At 33.7% G+C, this 23392-nt stretch overlaps 1 protein-coding gene across 2 annotated transcripts in view; it reads left to right on the forward strand.

The window, feature by feature from the left end:
* Window positions 1-23392, forward strand: part of TOP2B (DNA topoisomerase II beta) — a 56577-nt gene that overhangs the window by 20197 nt on the left and 12988 nt on the right. For both annotated transcript variants that reach the window (XM_066245723.1, XM_066245724.1), the window contains exons 8-28: window positions 664-837; window positions 2651-2752; window positions 2837-2974; window positions 4631-4769; window positions 5101-5258; window positions 5425-5550; window positions 6499-6609; window positions 6687-6792; window positions 8092-8201; window positions 8520-8612; window positions 8708-8822; window positions 10196-10317; window positions 11062-11210; window positions 11738-11969; window positions 14149-14283; window positions 14902-15102; window positions 16109-16304; window positions 16447-16538; window positions 19320-19475; window positions 19629-19712; window positions 23120-23314. In XM_066245723.1, coding sequence (XP_066101820.1) covers window positions 664-837; window positions 2651-2752; window positions 2837-2974; window positions 4631-4769; window positions 5101-5258; window positions 5425-5550; window positions 6499-6609; window positions 6687-6792; window positions 8092-8201; window positions 8520-8612; window positions 8708-8822; window positions 10196-10317; window positions 11062-11210; window positions 11738-11969; window positions 14149-14283; window positions 14902-15102; window positions 16109-16304; window positions 16447-16538; window positions 19320-19475; window positions 19629-19712; window positions 23120-23314 — 2934 coding nt within the window. The remainder of the gene's footprint in view (window positions 1-663; window positions 838-2650; window positions 2753-2836; window positions 2975-4630; window positions 4770-5100; window positions 5259-5424; window positions 5551-6498; window positions 6610-6686; window positions 6793-8091; window positions 8202-8519; window positions 8613-8707; window positions 8823-10195; window positions 10318-11061; window positions 11211-11737; window positions 11970-14148; window positions 14284-14901; window positions 15103-16108; window positions 16305-16446; window positions 16539-19319; window positions 19476-19628; window positions 19713-23119; window positions 23315-23392) is intronic.

Raw genomic sequence — 23392 nt, forward strand, 5'->3', positions numbered from 1 at the left:
GAGCCAGCACCATTGGGGGAACTTTTTGGATTCTCTCTTCCCTGTGAGAATCTGCTTGGGTTCCTGGAGGGAAAGCCTGCAAAAGAATAGGAACCCCTTATGACTGTAGTCTTCAAGGAGTTCACAAACCATTACTCGTCTACACTTGTCAGAATTTCTTGTTTGATGTTCCTACTGTCTTATATGACATTAGGCAACTTCTGCCCCAGTGGTTCCTATGGAGTCCTGATTCTTTTCAGACATAGGATGGCCAAAGGTCCTGTGATCTCAATTTTTTGAGGGTTCATAGAATACCAATTTGTCTGACAAGCTCTTTTCTTGTAAGAGAGGAAGCTTCTTTTCCCCCCCAACCATCTCTATATCTGAACTCAAACAGGAAGTCTACTTTGTTATTTAAAAAACTTAAACTTTGGAAAGACTTTATAATAATTCACCTGTCCAGCTATCCCTTCATAACCTTTCCTTATCAAATACATAGAAAATGAATTGCTTCTTAAAGGGTAGGAATTAAGGAGTAGAATAGGGGAAAGTCATGAAGGTTTGGATCTGCAGAATAAGCTGTTGTGATGAGGGAAAATGAAAGTATGCGAGTACCTGATAGCATTCATCTAGCTGAGCTGCCAAGATAAGATTGTTTACTGTTTTGGTTTTTCAAATTAATAGGTAAATGGATTTCGCAGTTATGTAGATCTTTATGTGAAAGACAAATTGGATGAAACTGGAGTGGCCCTGAAAGTTATTCATGAACTTGCAAATGAAAGATGGGATGTTTGTCTAACACTGAGCGAAAAAGGGTTCCAGCAAATCAGCTTTGTAAATAGCATTGCAACAACAAAAGTAAGTGTGCTGATTCTCTTTCCTGTCTCAGTCAGTGGTAGAACAGTGCTTCATTAAAACAACAACAACAAAGCCCTCCCAGCTCTGCTTTGGTGAAAGCAAAGTTGATTTATGAAAATGAAAGCTTATTGTCTGTGAAATAGCTGTCTTATCATTTAACATCCATTGAGAAGTAGGTTTATACAATCAGTGTTTATAGTTGAATACATTGATATTTTATAAAATTTTAAATGATAAATTCCTTATTTTGTGTTCTGAGTTTAGAATGTAGAGGAAAGACTACTAGGAGACGAGTATGTTTGGGGCGTCACATTGTGGAACATGTTATCTGCCATTCTGAGGGGTTTCAACCCTCTTCATTAGGCTTTTGGATTTCAAAATCAACTGAAATTCCTCTCATTTAAAAGCACTTAACCATTGATCATAATAAATATTATTAGGCAATACAAGCAAGCATGTATTCCTAGAATGAGCTAAAGCAGTGATATATCACTTTGTCACTCTTGTTCAGTTTTAACGTTTTTAATGTTCAACATTTTTATAATCAAATATCAGTTTCTGTAGTCAACAGAAATCTGGTGTCCATTATAATTGCATTTTTTTTTTGTGTATTTTTCTGAAGTTGGAAACGGGGAGAGACAGTCAGACAGACTCCCGCATGCGCCCGAACGGGATCCACCTGGCATGCTCACCAGGGGCAAGGCTCTGCCCACCAGGGGGCAATGCTCTGCCCCTCCGGGGCCTCGCTCTGCCGCGACCAGAGCCACTCTAGCGCCTGGGGCAGAGGCCGAGGAGCCATCCCCAGCGCCCGGGCCATCTTTGCTCCAATGGAGCCTTGGCTGCGGGAGGGGAAGAGAGAGACAAAGAGGAAGGGGGGGGGGTGGAGAAGCAAATGGGCGCTTCTCTTATGTGCCCTGGCCGGGAATCGAACCCGGGTCCCCCGTAAGCCAGGCTGACGTTCTACCGCTGAGCCAACTGGCCAGGGCTATAATTGCATTTTATTGTATGTAATAGAAACTTAATGTTCAGTGGCATAAACATGTAAAGGTTTTATTTTTCCTTCTTATATCTAGGAACCTTGGGTAGGCAGTGTTAGTTTAGTACTGTGAGACAGTGTCATTAGGGGCCTATGCCCCTGGCTTTTTCTGCCACCTTTAGCATCTAGCTTTTACTTTGCCTTTTAAGTTGCCTGCTGTTCCTCCATGCCTCATTTCTAAGTTCCAGGGAGAGAGTTGGGTTGGGCAAATGCATGTGCCAACTGAATTTCCCCCTTTTTATCAGGTATAACAATAGTTTCCTGGAAGCTATATCCAGTAGACATCTACTATCATTTCTGGTTGGAACTGGGTCATGGAGGTATATGTAGCTGCAATGGAATCCAGATTGGTGAATTTTCCTAATTGGGCATGTTTCTGGTTAAAAACAAATTTAGATGTGTCAATAAAGTAAAAGGAGAGAATGGGTATTGGGTGGAGAATTGACAATGACTGCCACAGTCCCTAAGTTTAAATCTTATGAGTGTCATTACCACCACCATGCCGGTATTCATTCTCACTCCCATGTCTTCTTTTTTTCCCATTTGGTTTTACTTTGTATGAAATTGGCTAATTGACTCTGTGGCTAAAGAGACATTATTTTTAAATCCCAACTCTGCTGATCTGACCCTCATTTTATTCCTCTGGAAAATAGGTTTAATAATACTTCACAAAGTTGTTATAAAGATTAAACACTCATCTAGAAAAAAATGAATATGTAAGGACTATATTTTGCTAACCTAACTATAGAAGATTTTATTTATTTTTTTTCTCTTTAGGGTGGACGGCACGTGGATTATGTAGTAGATCAAGTTGTTGGTAAACTGATTGAAGTAGTCAAGAAAAAGAACAAAGCTGGTGTATCAGTGAAACCATTTCAAGTAAGTGATGATTTTATGTATTCTGTTAAAGTATAAAATAATATCAGTTCTGATAATTACCTTTTTTTGGTTTGTTTTCAACAGGTAAAAAACCATATATGGGTTTTTATTAATTGCCTTATCGAAAACCCAACTTTTGATTCTCAGACTAAGGAAAACATGACTCTGCAGCCCAAAAGTTTTGGGTCCAAATGCCAACTATCAGAAAAATTTTTCAAAGCAGTGAGTAAATTTATATTATCTTGTATTATTTATCAGTGTGTTTTTATTGAGAGTTAAATAGTTTTCCTTATTCTTTTTGTGATTAGTTTCTCATATTAACTGTGGGTGTAAGCATATTCATACTACAAACTAATATACTTAATTCTACAAACTTCAAAGGGTAAACTTTATTTTATAAAACAATTGATTATTTTGCTAAGAATTAAAATAGGTAATCATGTAGCTAACTATGTTTTTAATTTTGCATTGGTCATTATGAAGCCAGATGTTTCCCCAACAAATGTTCACATCCTTATCAGACTTCTGATTTCAACTTATTTGAACTTGATCTACTGATTTTTACCATTATAGAGTTTTTAAAAAATTGTAACATAACTATAACAAAAATTTCATATTCTACATATCTAAAAATTTTATTTTACATTGCACATATTTATTTAGGCTGCTTTAATCTTTCCAAAACAAGGTGAGAATACAAGTAAATAATAAATCTTAGATTTATAACTGAGCCTTGTGGCTGCTAATAGCTTCTTATAATCTGTCGTATATAAGCAAGATTTGCCTCAGTTCCCTTGTTCAGCAGTACCATTAACAAACGTAGTAAATAAGAATATATAAAGTTCCTTTAAATATGTTTGCACTGAAAATGTAAAGATGAATAAATCACAGCCCTTCTACTTTGGAAGTTTATAGTTTGGTGGAAGAGTAATTGTGATAGTGGTAACATACTTATCAAATTCCATTATTGGAATCTCAAAGGCAGTTTCTCACAAACAAAAACAAAAGTTGTTTTTAGAATGTAGTTTAAGGCCAATAGAAGTAGTATTTTTGGACCAGATAATAATCAATTCAGAATTCAAATTACTTTTGAATAATGCTTTTCAAAATTTTTGCTCTCAAAAACATTTTCGTTATGAACTTATTTGATATTAGATTTTATACTTTTTCATTTTTGGCAGATTAAGTGTAAATTTGGCAACATACTTCATCTCTTTTTATATCTCAGACATTCCAGAAAACTCTTTCATACACCTAAAGTGAAACTACCCGGTATAATGAAAAATAAATAACTCCAACTTGGAGGTTCTTCACTTTTTTTTCTTTTTGGGTAAACATGTTGTCACATGTTGATTAACTGCAGTGTGACACACAACTTATGTTGAAATACTCATTACCACACTTTTTAAAGAATAAGGCCTATTCATAAGTTCTTGAGTTTATCCTAATGTTCCCTTCTTGTTAATATTTTGTTTATCCTAATGTTCCCTTCATGTTAATATTTTTATTTGTCATAGTGAATTCAAGATTCATACTTTTGTATTGACAGAAATCAGTAATGTCAGTGTCTATTATTTACCAGCTGGTAAATTCAGTGGTGGATCAGCTTTACTGTGTTAATGTTTACAAAATTAACTTGTAACAAAAGCTGTGTATATTTCTCATGGAGTTCATTATAATAGATATTTGCATATATTGTAAAGTCACCCCTTTTCCATGTGTCTGTGTTTTAGTATAGTTAGAATAAAATTTACTGACACATCATTATCACCAGTATTGTTTTGTCTAATAATTGCACAGTTTACACATATTACATTAATTGTCGCTATGTGGATGAATTTCTGGCCTGTTTATATATTATTCTTCTTTGATTTTTAGGCCTCTAACTGTGGCATTGTAGAAAGTATCCTGAACTGGGTGAAATTTAAGGCTCAAACTCAGCTGAACAAGAAGTGTTCATCAGTAAAGTATAGTAAAATCAAAGGTATTCCCAAACTGGATGATGCAAATGATGCTGGTAAGGTTCAAAGTTTTAAAAAAGATTTGCTTTAATTTTTTATTTATGCAATTATAGGAAATTTTTATTTTCCACATAGAGTTAGAATGGGATTTTATGTTGAGTATAATTTCACTTCATTAATATTGCCACATGCTCCACATAATACTAATTTTCAGGGGGTAGGGATTCAATAAAATATATTTAATGTTTAAACTATACTGAACATAATGTAAGATGACCCTTACAGTCTTACACCATCATCATTGTGATTAGTAAGTTTTCTGGCTTCATTTTTCTCATTGGTAAAATTGAGGAATGTGGATTATATGTCTTTCTAAATTTCTTTTAGGTGGCAAACATTCCCTGGAGTGTACGCTGATCCTGACAGAGGGAGACTCTGCCAAGTCACTGGCAGTGTCTGGGTTGGGTGTGATTGGGCGAGACAGATACGGAGTCTTTCCACTGAGGGGAAAAATTCTTAACGTACGAGAAGCTTCTCATAAACAGGTATGTGTTTCTGTGTACACATACATATAGTATATACGTGCCCATACAGATATGTGGCGTTTTCATACTTTACTGAAGTTGTTGAATTTTTAAATGTAAATTCTCTCTCATTTTTTGTATATATCAACACTTTAAAATTCTTTCAATTCTTTTCCTTTATGTACAGATCATGGAAAATGCAGAAATAAACAACATTATTAAAATAGTTGGTCTACAATACAAGAAAAGTTATGATGATGCAGAATCTCTGAAAACATTACGTTATGGAAAGATTATGATTATGACTGATCAGGTTGGTTTAAAAGTCGCCACGTATTTAAAACTCATATATTTTTCATATTGCTCCTTTGATATTTATTCTATGAGACTTGTTTCGAGATAGTACAAGTAAAAGTGATTGTACATCAGTGGGGAAGAAAACATTGTTTAATGGAACTGTTTGTGTGAAGCACATTTTACATTATCCTGATTTATTGGGTAACCAACTTTTGGTTTAGATATTTTAAAAATATTTTAAAATATAAATATAAGAAGAATAGAACACACTGAAGTACTATGGGGTTGAAGCCTACCTATAAGTAGGAAGGAAATGGTGAAATTTACAAGTAAAAAGGAACATTAGGATAATGGTTACTATTTCTATATGATGGCATAATTTTGGATATACAAAAACTAGGAGCACTTGAATAGTAAAAGGACAGTAACTAGGAACTAGAAAATTAAAAAGGAAGAATTTCATATGCTTTTCTTTTATGTTCTATAATTAAAAGCATTTTTAGAGAAAAATCTTCAACTAAAAAACTGCTATGTAGCGTTAAGCAGAAAAGTAGCAGTTTTTATATCAAGGTCATACTTGTGAATACCTATTCTCCATGGATTTTGCCTTCCATTGCCCAGTGAAGTTGTGTTATAACCATGTGTTATGTATTTCCATCCGTAAATCGTTCTTTTAGTGAATTAGGTAAACTGTAAAACAGATATAATAATAGTATATTTTGTAATGACAGGAAGATTCAGTTTATCATAGGAAAACTATTATTAGATATATTCTTTATTTGAATTTTAAGAAAAATTCTTTACTGCTGTCCTCTGAAGAATAATATCTACTGTTTTGTAAAACGCAGTTATAGAATTTGAACAGAATTTTGCCTCTGCTGCATTCATACATCTTAAAATTTGGTTATATAAGTAATTATATTTTATAAAATTATTATTGTTCTTTTTACTAACATTTACTTAGGATCAAGATGGTTCTCACATAAAAGGTCTGCTTATTAATTTCATCCACCACAATTGGCCATCACTTCTGAAGCATGGTTTTCTTGAAGAATTCATTACTCCAATTGTAAAGGTACTATTTATATTAATATATTTTTATATTGTTCTAAAGAGTAGCAGAAAAACTAATTTTTTTTTTATTAATTTAAGGCAAGCAAAAATAAGCAGGAACTTTCCTTCTACAGTATTCCTGAATTTGATGAATGGAGAAAACATATAGAAAACCAGAAAGCTTGGAAAATAAAATACTACAAAGGTTTGTGTTTTAAAATATTTAAATTTTGTGAAGTCACTGCTAACATAAATGTATTTTTATTAGCGCATAATACAATATTTGAAAGTTTTTCTTTTTTAGTCGTTAAAAATAGCTATTGCTAATTTTAAAATAATTGTTATGTAAAATTTTATAAACTATAGTGAGTGTTATAATGGGCTTCCCATATACTTCCAACAGTCACCATTTCATGGCCAATCTTGTTTCATCTAAACTTCTCATTGCCACCCTATTATTTGCAATATTTTCCAAATTTTATATTATTTCTATAATACTTTTTATATCTATTGCTAAAAGAATTTTTTTAAAAATGTCTATAATGCCATTATTATATCTTTAATAACCTAAAATATTCAGTCAGTGTTAAAATTCTCCTGCTTATATTAAAAATGTTTATAGTGTTTTATTTCTTTTTGAGTCAGACTCCAAACACATTATATTTGGTTGATAAGTTACTTAAATTTTAGTATATTGTGTCTCTCTTCATATGTTTTCCTGTAACTTACTTGTTTCAAAAGTTGGATTGTCCTGTATAATTTTTCACATTCTGGATTTTGCTGAGTATCCCTATAGTTTCATTAAGTATGAAGTATGGTTTTCTGCCCCTTATTCTCTGTTAATTGGTAGTTACATTGGAGGCTTAATCAGATGTGGATTAGATTTACGTGGTAAAACCATTTAATAGGTGGTAATATATACTTATGTTAGGAGGCATGTAATATATAGTTTGTCTTTCTTTGTCTACGAAAATTAATCTGTTGGTATAAGTGTTGCCAGCTTGATCCATCAGCTTTTCAGCTAATGGTTTTAAATAATCATTGATGTTCATGATTTATTTTAAAAGTTTTTCAGCTTTATTGAGGTATAACTGACAAATAAAGTTATGTATATTTAAGGCATACAACATGATGACTTGATATGTGTATAATGTAAAATTATTACCACAAGTTAATTAACACATCCATCACCTCACATAGTTACCCCCCCTTTTTTAGTGCTGAGAACACATAACATCTACTCTCAGCAGTTTTCAAGTGTACAGTATAGTACTGTTCAGTCGGCACCATGCTGTTCATTAGGTTCCCAGAACTTAACGTCTTATAACTGGAAGTTGTACTGTTTGACAGACACCTCCCTATTTTCCCTTTTCCCCAGCCCCTGGCAGCCACCATTCTACTCTTTCTATGAGTTCAGCTTCTCTAGTTTCCACATATAGGTGAGATCATATAGTATTTGTCCTCTGTCTAGCTTATTTTCATTTTTATTTTCTAAATTGTGCAGGTTTGGGTACCAGTACAGCTAAAGAAGCAAAGGAATATTTTGCTGATATGGAAAGGCACCGCATCTTGTTTAGATATGCTGGTCCTGAAGATGATGCTGCCATTACCTTGGTAATGAAGCTGATTTAAAGAAATCTTTCCTAGTACATGTCTCCCTACCTTCTGTACTTTTCTTCTCGGTCTGGTTTTTCTATGTCTCTTTTGAATTCTAATGCCCAATCTAATCAATTTTGTTTTTCTTTACTCCCAACCCTCTGATTATGCCCTGTTTTCATAGTCTTTATTTGAAGACCTCTCTTCAAGTATATTTTTGATAAAAGCATATTAGAAAAACCAAATTTCCCAGAAATTAATTAGTCATTTAAAAATTTTTAGTTTTATAATGAAATTTATTTTAAATATGTGAAATCATTTCCTGGAATCTTTCAGGCATTCAGTAAAAAGAAGATTGATGACAGAAAAGAATGGTTAACCAATTTTATGGAAGATCGGAGACAGCGTAGGTTACATGGATTACCAGAGGTTAGTCATACAGAGTGGTGATCTGGGGGAAGAGAGAAAGAGACTAAAATTGAAATAGTAATAATGACACCATTGCTATATAACTTTTCTCTTAGCAATTTTTATATGGTACAGCAACAAAGCATTTGACATACAATGATTTCATCAACAAGGAATTGATTCTGTTCTCAAACTCAGACAATGAAAGATCTATACCATCTCTTGTTGATGGTAAGTAGCTGTTATTTAAAATCCTCTCATTCTCATTTTTGTATATATTGAGTATATTTTAAATTAATGTATTTTAAGTCATCCCTATAATTTTAAAACCCTGAAGTTGCTATAGAGATACTTTGGTAGGAAATCTTTTTTTTTTCTTAATTTCAATGTTTTAAAACCTTTTTTTAGTTTTTCAGGAAAATTTAAGGCAAATTTTAAAAGCTTTTGCTCCAAGTTGATTGCAGACTTCCTAAAATAAGTAATAAAATGGTATTTTGATAAGTTCTAAAATATTTATCAGAGACTAAATTTTAAAAGACCCTTAAATCTCAATACTTTAACTGATTTTATTTGACAAAATAACTAGAAACTGCTACCTGGTAGAGCAGATTTTGGTCTTCTAGCTAGCACTTTTGAAATTTCTTTTTATAACTTTTAGCAAGTTAGTTTGATCCTTGTGTTCCTTGGTTTTTCAGTTAATAGCAGATGATTCTACTCATCCGTTAAGTTCTAGCTTTAAGTTACATTCTTTCTGTAATTTCAGAAAGAAGTCTTCCCTAACAATTTCAGTCTAAATTGATCCCAGATGCCTAAACTCTGTGCTAATAATTGTGTGCCAATTATTTTACTTGTGTTAATTTTGCCTCCTCAATTAGATTATAAAATTCTCAAGGAAAGGGGCCATTTTCTCATCCTTTTGTTTCTACAATGCTCTGGGCCCACGATGATGATGATAGCTAGCATATACTAAAAAGTTTATTACTATGCTCATTGGCCTAGAAGAATGATCAGGAAGCAGAGTGCTTTGCTTGCATTATCTCATAATCCTTATGATCACCCTATTAGGAAGGTAATTATTTCTATTATAATTATATAGTCGAGGACATTGAGACTTACTGGTTTAGTAATTTGTGCAAAGGCACATGTTAAATGGTCTAGTTAAAAGAGTATCCAAATTACTGAGATTCTAAACCCTGCATTCTTAATTTCCACAATACATCTCTTATTTGTAAGGGCTGTCCTGTTTTGGGATACTCTAATAATAGTTTCAGACTCATTGATAGTTTGCTGTTATTTTAGTTACAGCTGACATTTTGGACACATGAGTGTTTGGAATCTCTTATGAAAGAAGTTTGGTGTCACTGAGCAGTTCTTTAAGACCAGAAGGAAGTCTTTCAATTGGTACTTCATTTTAGGAATAGATTAAGATGCTGAAAAACATGTTATTTTGTACTCACTTTGTTATAGAATTTCAATTAGTTATTTTTCAAAAATAAACTACATTTTTTCTTTCTTGACTATATAGAACATTTTTTTGCTAAAGAAACATTACAGCTATATTTGAAGTAATATTTTTAAAAGAAGGAATGTTTTTTTTAAAATAGGCTTTAAACCAGGCCAACGAAAGGTTTTATTTACCTGTTTCAAAAGGAATGATAAACGTGAAGTAAAAGTTGCCCAGTTGGCTGGATCTGTTGCTGAGATGTCTGCTTATCATCACGGAGAAGTAAGCATTAATTTTGGAATGCATTGAGAATTATGCTTACAGGTGTGAAGAATGATAATTAAGCATAATAAGCCTGACCTGTGTGGCGCAGTGGATACAGCGTTGACCTGGAATGCTGAGGTCGCCGGTTCAAAACCCTTGGCTTCCCTGGTCAAGTCCCATATGGGAGTTGATGCTTCTTCCTCCTCCCCGCTTCTCTCTCTCTCAAATGAATAAATTAAAAAAAAAAAGGCATAATAAAGTATTTAAAGTATTTTTCCTTCTATAAGGTCTTTGAAAATGTAAAAGAATTGAGAATTTGGATTTAATAAATAGTCCCTGGCAGGTTTGCTCAGTGGTAGAGCATCAGCCCGGCATCTGGAGGTCCCGGGTTCGATTCCCAGCCAGGGCACACAGGAGAAGCGCCCATCTGCTTCTCCACCCCTCCCCCTCTCCTTCCTCTCTGTCTCTCTCTTCCCCTCCCACAGCCAAGGCTCCATTGGAGCAAAATAGGTCCGGGCGCTGGGGATGGCTCCATGGCCTCCGCCTCAGGCACTAGAAGGGTTCTGGCTGCAACAGAGCAATGCCCCAGATGGGCAGAGCATTGCCCCCTGGTGGGCATGCCAGGTGGATCCAGGTCGGGTGTATGCGAGATGGGAGCCTCTCTGCCTCCCTACTTCTCACTTTAGAAAAATACAATAAATAAATAGGGAATAAATATAGAAATTAAAAATATTAATGTTATATTCTGTTTCTCTTCTATAGCAAGCATTGATGATGACTATTGTGAATTTGGCTCAGAACTTTGTGGGAAGCAACAACATTAACTTACTTCAGCCTATTGGTCAGTTTGGAACTCGGCTTCATGGTGGTAAAGACGCTGCAAGCCCTCGTTACATCTTCACGATGTTAAGGTAACAGCTTGCTGCTGTAATGGCATAGCGTTCTACTGGAAGTTTATTGGAACTGACTGTTTAATAAAATTGTAACTATGGAGAAGTATGATTGAGGTGGATGTTTTAAATTATTTGATAGTAAATAGAATGAAGTTTGTTCATCTAAATTTTTATGGGTTATTGGTGAAACCAGTCCCAATGAATATAAGGATTTTTTTCTGACCAGCCTTTACTCTTTAGGCTGAAGGTGGATTTTGTGATTTAGTCAGACTAAGAGGAGATTCTTAAGTTATTTATCAATACTAAAAATTTAGGCAGGTAAGTACAGAAGTAAAATTGGGTTATTTAATCTGGCTTTGTGCCTGAGAGAAATATATTTGGTAATAAGGCTTGGTAAAATTTACTGTGAAGCAGTAACTGTAATAAAAAAATTTCAAAATGCATTATTTTAAAAGGATTTTTGAAATGAAGTCTTGAATTATGTATAAAATTTTATTCCTAAAAACCATGACATTTTTTCATATACTTTTTTTTCCTTTCACTAGCTCTTTAGCAAGACTGCTGTTTCCTGCTGTGGATGACAACCTGCTTAAATTCCTTTATGATGATAATCAACGTGTAGAGCCTGAGTGGTATATTCCCATAATTCCTATGGTGCTAATAAATGGTGCTGAGGGCATTGGTACAGGATGGGCTTGCAAACTACCCAATTACGACGCTAGGGAGATTGTGAACAATGTCAGACGCATGCTAGATGGCTTGGACCCTCATCCCATGGTAATTATGTAGAATTTATTGCTTATATTGCTTATTTAACAAGTGATAATGTCTAATCATTTTAGAGAAGTAATGGAACCATTTTTATTTTAGAATATATTATAGACAATAATCACTTTATTACAGTGTAATTTGATATGTGCTTATAGTAAAAGATATAAACTTTAGAAAAAGCCTGATAGTAAGGTTTATGGGGAGACACTATTGAAATTTAAAAATACTCCATATTTTAGGCTTTCATAGATCTAAAGTATACTATAAAGTGTATAGAGACTAATTTTTTTTTGACAAAATTATGGAACTTTAGGATTTGTTCACAACTACTGAGTTATAGTAAAGTTGTATGAATGCTAACAAACACATTGTATATATTTCAATGTGTCCCCATGTTTTTTATTTTTTCCTTTTTCTTACATCATTCTCTGTGCTCAGTTCTTCCCCCCAAACTCCCTCCAAGAAAAACTTCTCAAAACATGTCCATCTTCCACATGATTTAAAATCATCTAGAAATTTTTTTATCATAATACTTTTAAATGTATATTTTTATTACAAAAATGGTAGTGCTCATTGTAGATAATATAAATAAGCAAATTGAAAAATATACTTTGTAGATCTACCTACCATGTTGAAAAGCAAACTCAGTATTTTAATGTATTTCTGTCCAAGATTTATTTCATTTTTGTATTCAAAAAGAAAACAAAAATTAGATTATGACTTAAAATCTGTTTTCTCCTTAAATACTTTAACCCTTTGAGTGGGATGAACATTCATGTTCATCCCTGTGCCTCCTGCCATCCAAAGTACGATCATACATGTGTAAGGCAACATTAAAAAAAGGCAAATATGCCTGACCAGGTGGTGGCGCAGTGGATAGAGCGTTGGGCTGGACCCAGGTTCGAAACCCCAAGGTTGCCAGCTTTAATGCTGGCTCATCCGGTTTGAGCAAGCCTCACCAGCTTGAGCCCAGGGTTGCTGGCTTACTCAGTCTGCTGTAGCCCCCCAGTCAAGGCACATATGAGAAAGAAATCAATGAACTAAGGAGCCACAACAAAAAATTTATGCTTCTCGTCTTTCTCCCTTCCTGTCTTTCACTATCTCCCCCTCTCTCTCTGTCACACACACAAAAAAGGCAAATGTATGTTCTTCTTGTTTCTGTAAATTGGTTATCAAACAAACATGATTTTAAGTTAATAAAACTGTAACTGGAACTAATTTTATTTTTTGAAAAAATACTTCTGGGGGTCAGCGAGCATGAAAAAAACTACTCAAAGGATTAAGGTACTTTGATATATTTCTAACAGCATGAAACTACTTTATGATTATAGCATTTAATTCTTTCAGTTAGAGCATTTATGTTCGTGTATTTGATCAATGTATGCTTCTTATGTGCCTGATATATCTATGTCTACCTACCTACCTACCTATGTATCTCCCTGTATCTATCTTTGAGACACTGTGCTAGGTGGTGAGGTGAAAAATTGATCTGTCTTCAGAAAGATAATCTGTTGTCAAGACAAGACATTGGGGCATGAAGTTTACAGGGAAAAAGAATGTGGCTCAGTGTACCAGAGAAATGTTCTATCCTATATGCCTAGCTACTAACTACTTAATGATACAACAAATACGAATTTTAGAAGAGGGAGAGCGCATTTGTAATTAGGATGAGGAAGATAAGTAAGATTTATATATATAAATGAGGGGGTGTGGGGAGCTGCATATGTGTCAGGCCTGCTGGATAGAGTGAAGGAAAGTGGGAATATTCAAAATATTTAAGCAAAATGTGGAAGAAGAGTAGTGGTCTGAAAAGCAAATTGTTGGAGAAAAGGTAGAATGTTAGATTGAGTAAAGACTGTAGAAGGCTTTCCAAGTCTGAATTTGAAGAATTGTTAATCTAGGGGAGGAGTATGGAGGCAGTGGGCTGGGAAAAAGTAGTATTCTAGGAAGATTAGGAGAGATGACGCTAAGGTTTTGAAGTCGGGGAACATTCAGATTATATTAACGGAAACTGTGAACTGTAGACTGAGTGAGTGTTTGGGGAGGGACTGCTGAGGATGAGGAAGAGTTGCAGGCGTATTCACCCGCCAGGAGCAGTACACTGTAGATTAAGAGGCATTCAGATCTGCTATTGGCACTCAGGAGAGAAGTCGGAGCCTTGAATTATTATTTTTTTTCTTTGCAGCTTCCAAACTACAAAAACTTTAAAGGAACGATCCAAGAACTTGGTCAGAATCAATATGCCGTCAGTGGTGAAATATTTGTGGTGGATAGAAACACAGTAGAGATTACTGAGCTTCCAGTTAGGACTTGGACACAGGTGAGTATGTGCGCTATCTCTGAAGAGGGACTGCATTAAGCAGTTCTTTCTGGTAAGAATATGATTTCATCTTTGTTTGCCCTAATTCTGTATAATGTTTAAAAATTCCTGTATACATTTTTGATCCATTCTATTGTATTTGTGCTTTGAATATTTAAATAGTAAAAGTTTTTTGAACATGTGTAAATGTAGAATAACTTAAACTAGCTTTTAAAGATACTGTTACCTTTATCTTGAAATGAAGAAAACAATGTAATTATTTTGAACCCTTAAAAATATGGCCAATAAATTCATGTCAATTCATATCAGCTGTTACAAATCTAAAAGTATGCATGTCATCTCTTGTCAGTTCTAGCTGATGTGTCGTCTTTTCATGCTCAGCCTTTCCCTGGCCCTTGGAGTATGAGCAGATCAGCACCATTACCTTGTGTATCATCTTTCTCTGTTGAGATCCCCATCTGTTGTCTTCCATAGTGATGGGGCAGCAGATGATGGCGGTCCCCCCCCCTTTTTTTGTCCACAGGAACTGAGAATTTAAAAAAAAAATTGTATGACTTGAGGAATGAGAACATGAGTGTGTGTCATGAAAAGCATTACCTATTTTTAAATCTTTTATAGGTATACAAAGAACAGGTTTTAGAACCTATGCTAAATGGAACAGATAAAACACCAGCATTAATTTCTGATTATAAAGAATATCATACTGATACAACTGTGAAATTTGTGGTGAAAATGACAGAAGAGAAGCTGGCACAAGCAGAAGCTGCTGGATTACACAAAGTTTTTAAACTTCAAACTACCCTTACTTGTAATTCCATGGTAACTGTTTAGATTTACTATTAATTTAACTTTTTTTGCATGCCAAAAGTTAAATTTTTGTAATTGGTTTCATGATGGGAGTGGCTATAGTTAAGTCTGAACGCACCCCCCCATACTCTGGCTGTAGAATTTAGAGGTACACTCATTGCTTTTCCTCCACCACTACCCACTACCCTTAATCCCCACTCTGCATCTGTGCATCTGGGCTTGAACACATAGGATATACACACGACTGATAGTTATGAGAGTGATTGCTGCAGGCTTTCCAGGTGCTTATGCCTGTTTCTATTAGCATTTTAATTAGGGAGTACTTACCTCCTCATACTTCTAATATGCTGTATTACACTTTTGTATATTTGTGTTTATACATAATTGGGGAGGAAGGTAGAAAGTTAACATGTATGATTACCCTTGTTCGATTCCCGTCCATTTCCAATTAGCTTCTAGATTTGAAGAAGAGTTAAAGAAAAAAATCCAGCAACAGTACAGTGCCTGAGAAAAAGTGCCATTAATACGTCAAGAAAAGCTGACGGAAAAAGGAGAAAAAGGATAGAGAAGTAACATTTCCAAAATAATTGAGGAAGTTTGGGTGAATTATAGCACAATTACAAAAATAAAAGAATGTGTATCCATTGAGTATATGGGAGAGAAAACTACATTTAAAAATTTTAAACTTAGAGATAGAATGTATTTATTTTTAGTTAGGAAACTTTTTTCTTAGATGATTTTATAGCCACATTAAATAATAACCCTTTTTAAGGACCTACTTTTAGCTTTTAAAACTATTGCTATTTTAAATATTTTCAGTTTGAGAATTGAATTTATAAGTTTCTTGGATTCACCAAAGGAATATTTATAGAAATGTGCTTAGTAGTTTTGGATTTAACAGCTTTTAAGGGTGATGTGTGTTTAAGTGTATTATGATTTTAAATCCTGTAGATGTCATAGAAGTTAAAAATACCAGTGCAGATTTATGTAATTTTCAAAACTTTTGTGTTTTGCTTAGGTACTCTTTGATCATATGGGATGTCTGAAGAAGTACGAAACTGTGCAGGACATTTTGAAAGAATTCTTTGATTTACGATTAAGTTATTATGGGTTACGTAAGGAGTGGCTTGTAGGGATGTTGGGAGCAGAATCTACAAAGCTTAACAACCAAGCTCGTTTTATTTTAGAGAAGATACAAGGGAAAATTACTATAGGTAAGATGCAACTTTTAAAAATTTGAACATTAGTTAAAATGGAAAAACTTTATTAAATAGAAGACATTTTTATCAGTAGAATATAAACAAATACAAATTGAATCTCTTTTCTTGATCCTAACTTTATTTTTCCCTCACATAGAGAATAGGTCAAAGAAAGATTTGATTCAAATGTTAGTCCAGAGAGGTTATGAATCTGACCCAGTGAAAGCCTGGAAAGAAGCACAAGAAAAGGTAATCATTTGCAGAACAAGACATTCAGAGAAGCTTTTAAAAGCAACTTCTAAAACAAACCAAAACCCAACCCCTAAAGTTTAAATTGAATACTGCGTAAGGTGCTAAGTTGTCTGTTTGGAGACTGAAGTCTTCTGTTTATCCACAGAACAGATACAGTACAGGAATTTGCAGTGCACACCCACCACAAAGCACTTTGCCAGTGTGACTCAACCAGGGCCTGGAGAAATGACTCCAGGTGTGAGAAGGTAGCTCAGTCTCCTTGGCCTTTTTTCTGAGCCTGCCATTAAAGGGTATTAGTTGTGGTGGTGGCTTTTGTGAGGTGCATGTATACTGTCTGGGAACTACACTGATAGCACATAAATCATTTCACACTGTTCATTCTCTGGTCACAGTATGGTATCCAGTCACCATTCACTCAGTCTGTTTCAGTTCACTCTGGGCAGAGCAGGGACACTGTTCAATATTATAGTATTTATCAAGCACCATCTATGTTCTGTCCTGTGCTTAGAGCTTTGGCTGGAGATTGAAACCTTGGAACTTCAGATTGAAAGTCTGATGTTTTAATTAAATCGTCCATTTCAGATCATAAATACTAATATAAATTCAGTGAATGGAATATTGAAACTTTGAGAGTCCCCTCAATATTAGTTTCTTGCTGTGTTATTGTATAGCTTTGTGATTGAGAACACAAATGTACAAAAGGAATAACTTTGGAAATGATTAAATTTTTGATACTTAATTACACTATTGTATACATATGATACTGATAATGTTATCTTTAAGATACAATTATGATCATGTAACATAACTAGAACTGAAATTGTAAACCTTCCTACATTTGAGTTCTCAACCATAAGATTTTTCAGCAAACTACATTCAAATGCTGCATTCATTTATACCGTTATTGCTCTCCTCCCCCCAATTTTGGACAATCTGTAGAATGCTTTATATTAGAGTGAGTAAAATTAGAATAAATTACATATTTTTCAATTGCATATTAAGATAGTAGGCTTGTCATTTGAGGAAAAAGGGATAGGATAAGATGAGAAGCGTTCAGAATTAAGATGCTTCAAGCACTTTGCTTTTCTTTCAGTGTGTTTTATTGCATTCTTAAACCCTAAATTATAGTTTATACACTACTTGCCCTTCTGCATCACAGTTGGTTTAAACTATACCTTTAAAAAATTAGTGAGCTAATGAATTTATGCTTAGTTTTAAAAGAAATGTGTTTAGAGATTGAGAATGCCCTTCTGGTGGAAATAGACTTCATGGGTAAAATCTAGTGTTTGGTTTTAATAATTTCATTGTCACCATCACAATTTTCTCAGCATCTTGGTCATGGGTTCATTTTGGGGGTTCAGGTAACAAAACTTCCCTTACAAGCATGTCCTGTTCTGTAGAATTGGAGAAGAGAGAATTATAAAAAAGATAATTAGAAGATTATAATTTTTTTCAAAAACATAATAGAATTTGGATTAAAACTGACAGTTTAATCAGAAAGTAAGGATACTTTCTGAAAGTATCCTTACTCACCTTCATGTGAACAGTGATAGATACACATTCTTAGAGTGCTCACTAACAGTACCCTGGGTGTCATCAAAACCTAGAGTAAGTAGATTTCCAAAGTATGGCTCTAAACAGGATTTTATGACAATCTAATAATATTTTAATAGTAGTGTAACAGCCTAAATATTCCATAGCAACACTGTTTCATGACAAATTTTTTAAAACTGGAGAATTAATTTGTCATGAGTTTTCTAGGAACTATCAGCTCAACAACAACATTCCTTATTTGGCTACTGTTGCTCAATGAATTTATAGTTTTGTTTATGTCATGAGGCATCTTGCTTTGCAATTTTTATCCCTTTTTTCTTCTGAAGTATACTTATTTAAACTTGACTCATATATAAATTTTTTTATTGAATATTTTAAATTTAAAGCTCTTTTTTTCTTTTTTAAAAGTTACCAAAAGTGAACTTTTTTTTTATGGAGTATCATGTTAGTCATTTTTAATTATCTGAGTTTCTTAAACAGTTTAGATGCAATTTTATTTAATGATTATTTTTATTTTAAACATTGTAAAGGTAATGTCACCTACAATTTCTGTTAAATTTATTAGATTTTGAAATATAACATTAGCATGAGAATTGTTTATTGCAATCCTTTCCGTAAAAAAGACCTTATAAATCAAATTTTGGAATAGCCCTCATAATTCATACTCTTACCAGCTCTTAAATTCTTAAATGAACTTTCTCTTAGTCATTACATGACTAGTGTTGCTTTAGAGAATTTTTATTAAAAATTCATCCCTAGAGAGTGACTCTACTTTAGCATATTTAGAGTAACTGTAAAACATTTTTCATAAGTGATATTTTGTGTTTCAGATTTTTCATTCACTCACTAAATATAAAATTCTGACAAGATGCAGTGATAAAACATTAGTTCCACTATATTAATTTTAAGATGTGGTGTCTTCTCAATTCATGACTTACAGTGTCTGGGCTAAGCAGTTAACTTTTTATCACATACTTAGATAAAAGGGACTCAATATACCACTCTTTTTGAAGACTTTATTATACATTTTTAGAATATTTAAACTTTTTATAGGAAATGTATTTTTTTTGGTAATTTTAGTGATATTCTAAAATGCCTCTATCAACTGAAGAGGTAGCATTAAGAGTATAGCAGTAATGGAATTTTACAGTCAGTATTCAGTAAAATATAACAATGATTTGATGCTATCCAGGACTTTAATATGAAGTTTATTATTTTTTACAGGCAGCAGAAGAGGAGGAAACACAAATCCAGCATGATGATAGTTCCTCTGATTCAGGAACTCCTACAGGCCCTGATTTTAATTATATTTTAAATATGTCTCTATGGTGTCTTACTAAAGAAAAAGTTGAAGAACTGATTAAACAGAGAGATTCAAAAGTATGAACTTTTGTGGGTTAAATAATTTGAAACTGATATTTCAGTGCTATCCATATCTTTGTTTTTCTTTTCTCAAAAATAAGTGCTTTGATTTACCGTTTATACATTTTTAAATTGTCAGATGTTTAAATCATACTACTTTCTTTATCATAGGGGCGAGAGGTCAATGATCTTAAAAGAAAATCTCCTTCAGATCTTTGGAAAGAAGATTTAGCAGCATTTGTTGAAGAACTGGATGTAGGTTGAGTCTCCATTAAGACATACTTAGAAAAGTAATGTTCATGAAAATTCTTTTTAATTGTCTCGGTTTCCTTCAACTTTGTGAGGTTAAATTGTGTTTGAGCCAAATTATAATTAAGCTTCTATATAAAGAAAAGTTCTGTCTGGTATGGAGTTGAAATTTAGAATAAATTCTAATACTTTCCATTAGTTTAAATTTCTTAACTTCAAATTAGCTTAATGATAATTCAGTTTAATGTTTTTCCTCCAAAAAGCAGTGTGTACACACATACATGATACACTATAGGTACTTTGATTTTCAGAAAGTAAAATGATAATTTCTTTGGGCTTGTAACAGATAAATTTTAATATTTTTTGTTATAACTTATTTTTCTCCAGGTAGAATTCTAATTTAAAAAATAAAAGAAAAATGTAGAGAAAGAAAATAGTGTAAACATTTTCTAAAATTGTCCAATTTGCTTTTAAGCAATTAACTCACTTAAAATTTTAGAATTAAGTTAATGTAGCAGTATAATTATCTGATTTTGAGGAGCACAAGGTAATTATTATTACTCATATGATACTACTTTTTTTACTTTTTAGTTATTTCATTGATTTATTGTCCATATACTCTAGTTTTATTTTCATGGCCTAAGTCAGAATTAGAACTGTTAAGAACAAGTGTGGTGTATAAGTTGCCTAATAAAATTTCTGGAATATTTTAGTGCTATTCTGGGTTTTCTTAATATTTCAAGTGCCACAAATATTAAGTATGCCTTGATTTATGCTTTTCTTATATTATTAATGATTTAGATTTTTAAAAATCTGAGACTTTTTTTCTGCTCACTTATACATTTAAAAATTAATATCCATCAAATTAAATTAGCATATATTAAAGGAAAAGTGTTGTTCCTGATTAATATTAATGATAATATTGCTTTAAATCTGATCACGATTAATATGAGACAGGAAACTTTTTGTGGTTATGGCTATAAATTTCCTTACTGTAATGAAATGGTACCACTCAAAACAATTCCAGTGAATACTACTACTCTTTCATTTTTAATTTATCACTTTATTTTATTATTTGCTAATTAGCAAAGTAGGTCCAAACAGCTTATTTATTCTGGATATATTTTTAACATTAAAATGATTTAGACTGCCTGACCAGGCGGTGGCGCAGTGGATAGAGCGTCGGACTGGGATGCCGAAGACCCAGGTTTGAGACCCTGAGGCCACCAGCTTTAGTGCGGGCTCATCTGGTTTGAGCAAAGCTCACCAGCTTGGACCCAAGGTCGCTGGCTCGAGCAAGGGGTTACTCGGTCTGCTGTAGGCCCATGGTCAAGGCACATATGAGAAAGCAATCAGTGAACTACTAAGGTGTCACAATGAAAAACTGATAATTGATGCTTCTCATCTCTCTCTGTTTCTGTCTGTCCCTGTCTATTCCTCTTTCTGACTCTCTCTCTGTCCCTATATATATAAAAAAAAGATTTAGACTTAAATTTTGTGTTGATCTGTGTCATTGAAAGTCTAATGATACAATTAATTGAATCTCTGATGTAGGTTGGCACCGCATTCTTTGTAATCATCAGTGATTCCCACTACCACCTCAAGTTAGAGAGGTTTTTTTATTATTAACTTGCTATATAGATGAAAATTCTGAAGCTTAGAGAAGTTAAGTAACTGGCTTAGAGAGGAATTATAACATTATGGTTAAGAGGAATTACTACTTCTCATAGTTCTAGTTTCTTCATCCATAAAATGAGCATCATATGTTTATTAATGCCTTGCACATAGTAGGTGCTTTATAAATTATAAATGTTATTTCCCAGGGATTTATAAGTAATAAGTGGAAGTGTATAAATTGAAATCCAGATCTGTGATTTCAAAGCTTGTTATTTCTGTTAAGCTATCATGCTACAAGGATTTCTTAAATAACTCTTCAAGAGATTAAGATGGCATTTTCCCTAGTACCTTTCAAAACATGCTAGTTACTTGAAGGAATAATTTTGTAAGATAAAAACTTTTAAACATTAATCATGATTATATACTCATTATTACACAGAATCTTTTTAGTTCAGTCTTACTATATTGGTCCTTTTAATTTTCATACTTTCTGACCTTGTTTGTTAGTTTTTAAATTAAGTGAGAGGCTGGGGGAGACAGACTCTTGCAGGCACCCTGACTGGCAAGCCCCCTACCAGGCAGTGCTCTGCCTGTCTGGACAGCTGCTCCATTGCTCAGCAGCTGAACACCTGAGGCGAGGACATGGAGCCATTGTCGGCTCCTGCGGCCAACTTTGCCATTCAAGCCATGGCTGCGGGAGGAGAGATGGGGGTTAAGAAGCAGATTGCTTCTCCTGTGTGCCCTGACTTGGGATGGAACCCAGGACTTCCACATGTCGGGCGGATGCTCTACTGCTGAGCATCTATCTGCCAGGGCAACCTTGTTTAAGAACAATTTTTTTTTCATATTTTCTGGATGGCTAAACCAATAGTAAAGAGTAGCTTTATATAAGGTCTACCGGAAAGTTCTGTCCATTTTTGGAATAAAACAAAATACAAATTTTTCTTACCGTCAATAAACTTTATTAAATAATATAATTGCCATTATTATTAATGATTTCTTGCCAGCGTGAGGGCAATTTGTATATCCCATTTTTGAAAAATGTTTTATCCTTTGATGTGAAAAATTAAACCAGTGCTTGTTTGATATCCTCTTCATTTTTTAATTTTTAGCCCTTCAAAAACTTTTGTAAGGACAAAAACAAGTGATAGTCGGAGGGTGCTAATTAAGTCCGGGAATATGGTGGATGCGACAGACATGCTTCTATAGCATTTCTTCCTTGTTGAAATTCGTAAAAATTACAGTGGTTTAAATGAACTTTATCAGTAGCCATGGGTACACTATCGCGTCACACATAAGACTAACGTGAATCAACTTTGTTTTAGTTAATTTGCTACGTCAGTATGTATACATTAAGTGATAAAAATAGGGAGGCACACATGCGCCAAATAAACGTGCTTATGTGTTGAAACTTGTGATAGAAACGGACAGAACTTTCTGGTAGACCTTATATATACTTAACAGAACTGCCTTTTTTGCATGATTTGCTGGGATTCTGATGATACCATGGCATCAGAAGTCATGATTCCATAGTACAACATATGGGTCATTCAGTTACTACGCTCTTGTATTTTAAATGCAAAGCTATTTTGACAGCACTGGGACTACAACCGAGGTCTTAATCAATACTTAAATTTATTATCTCTTTCCATTATGCTATCTTAGATCACTTGAAAAGAAAGCTTTATTCTTTACGGAATGAATAAAATTAGTTTTAATTTCTTACTCAATAGTCTTTTCTAATGAGTTGTTTATGCACCTGTTCTTGCCTTGCCTCCTTTAAAATTATATTTCAGAAAGTGGAAGCGCAAGAACGAGAAGATATAATGGCTGGAATGGCTGGAAAAGCAATAAAAGGTAAAGTTGGTAAACCTAAGGTGAAGAAACTTCAGTTGGAAGAGACAATGCCCTCACCTTACGGGAGAAGAATAGTTCCCGAGATTACTGCTATGAAGGCAGACGCCAGCAAAAAGTTGTTGAAGAAGAAAAAGGTATGACATACCTCTGTTTTAGCTCATTGGTAGACTCTACCCCCATAATGATGTGTGTGTATATATATATATATTTTA

The sequence above is a fragment of the Saccopteryx bilineata genome, chromosome 10 (assembly GCF_036850765.1).
Source record: "Saccopteryx bilineata isolate mSacBil1 chromosome 10, mSacBil1_pri_phased_curated, whole genome shotgun sequence".
Classification (NCBI taxonomy): domain Eukaryota; kingdom Metazoa; phylum Chordata; class Mammalia; order Chiroptera; family Emballonuridae; genus Saccopteryx; species Saccopteryx bilineata.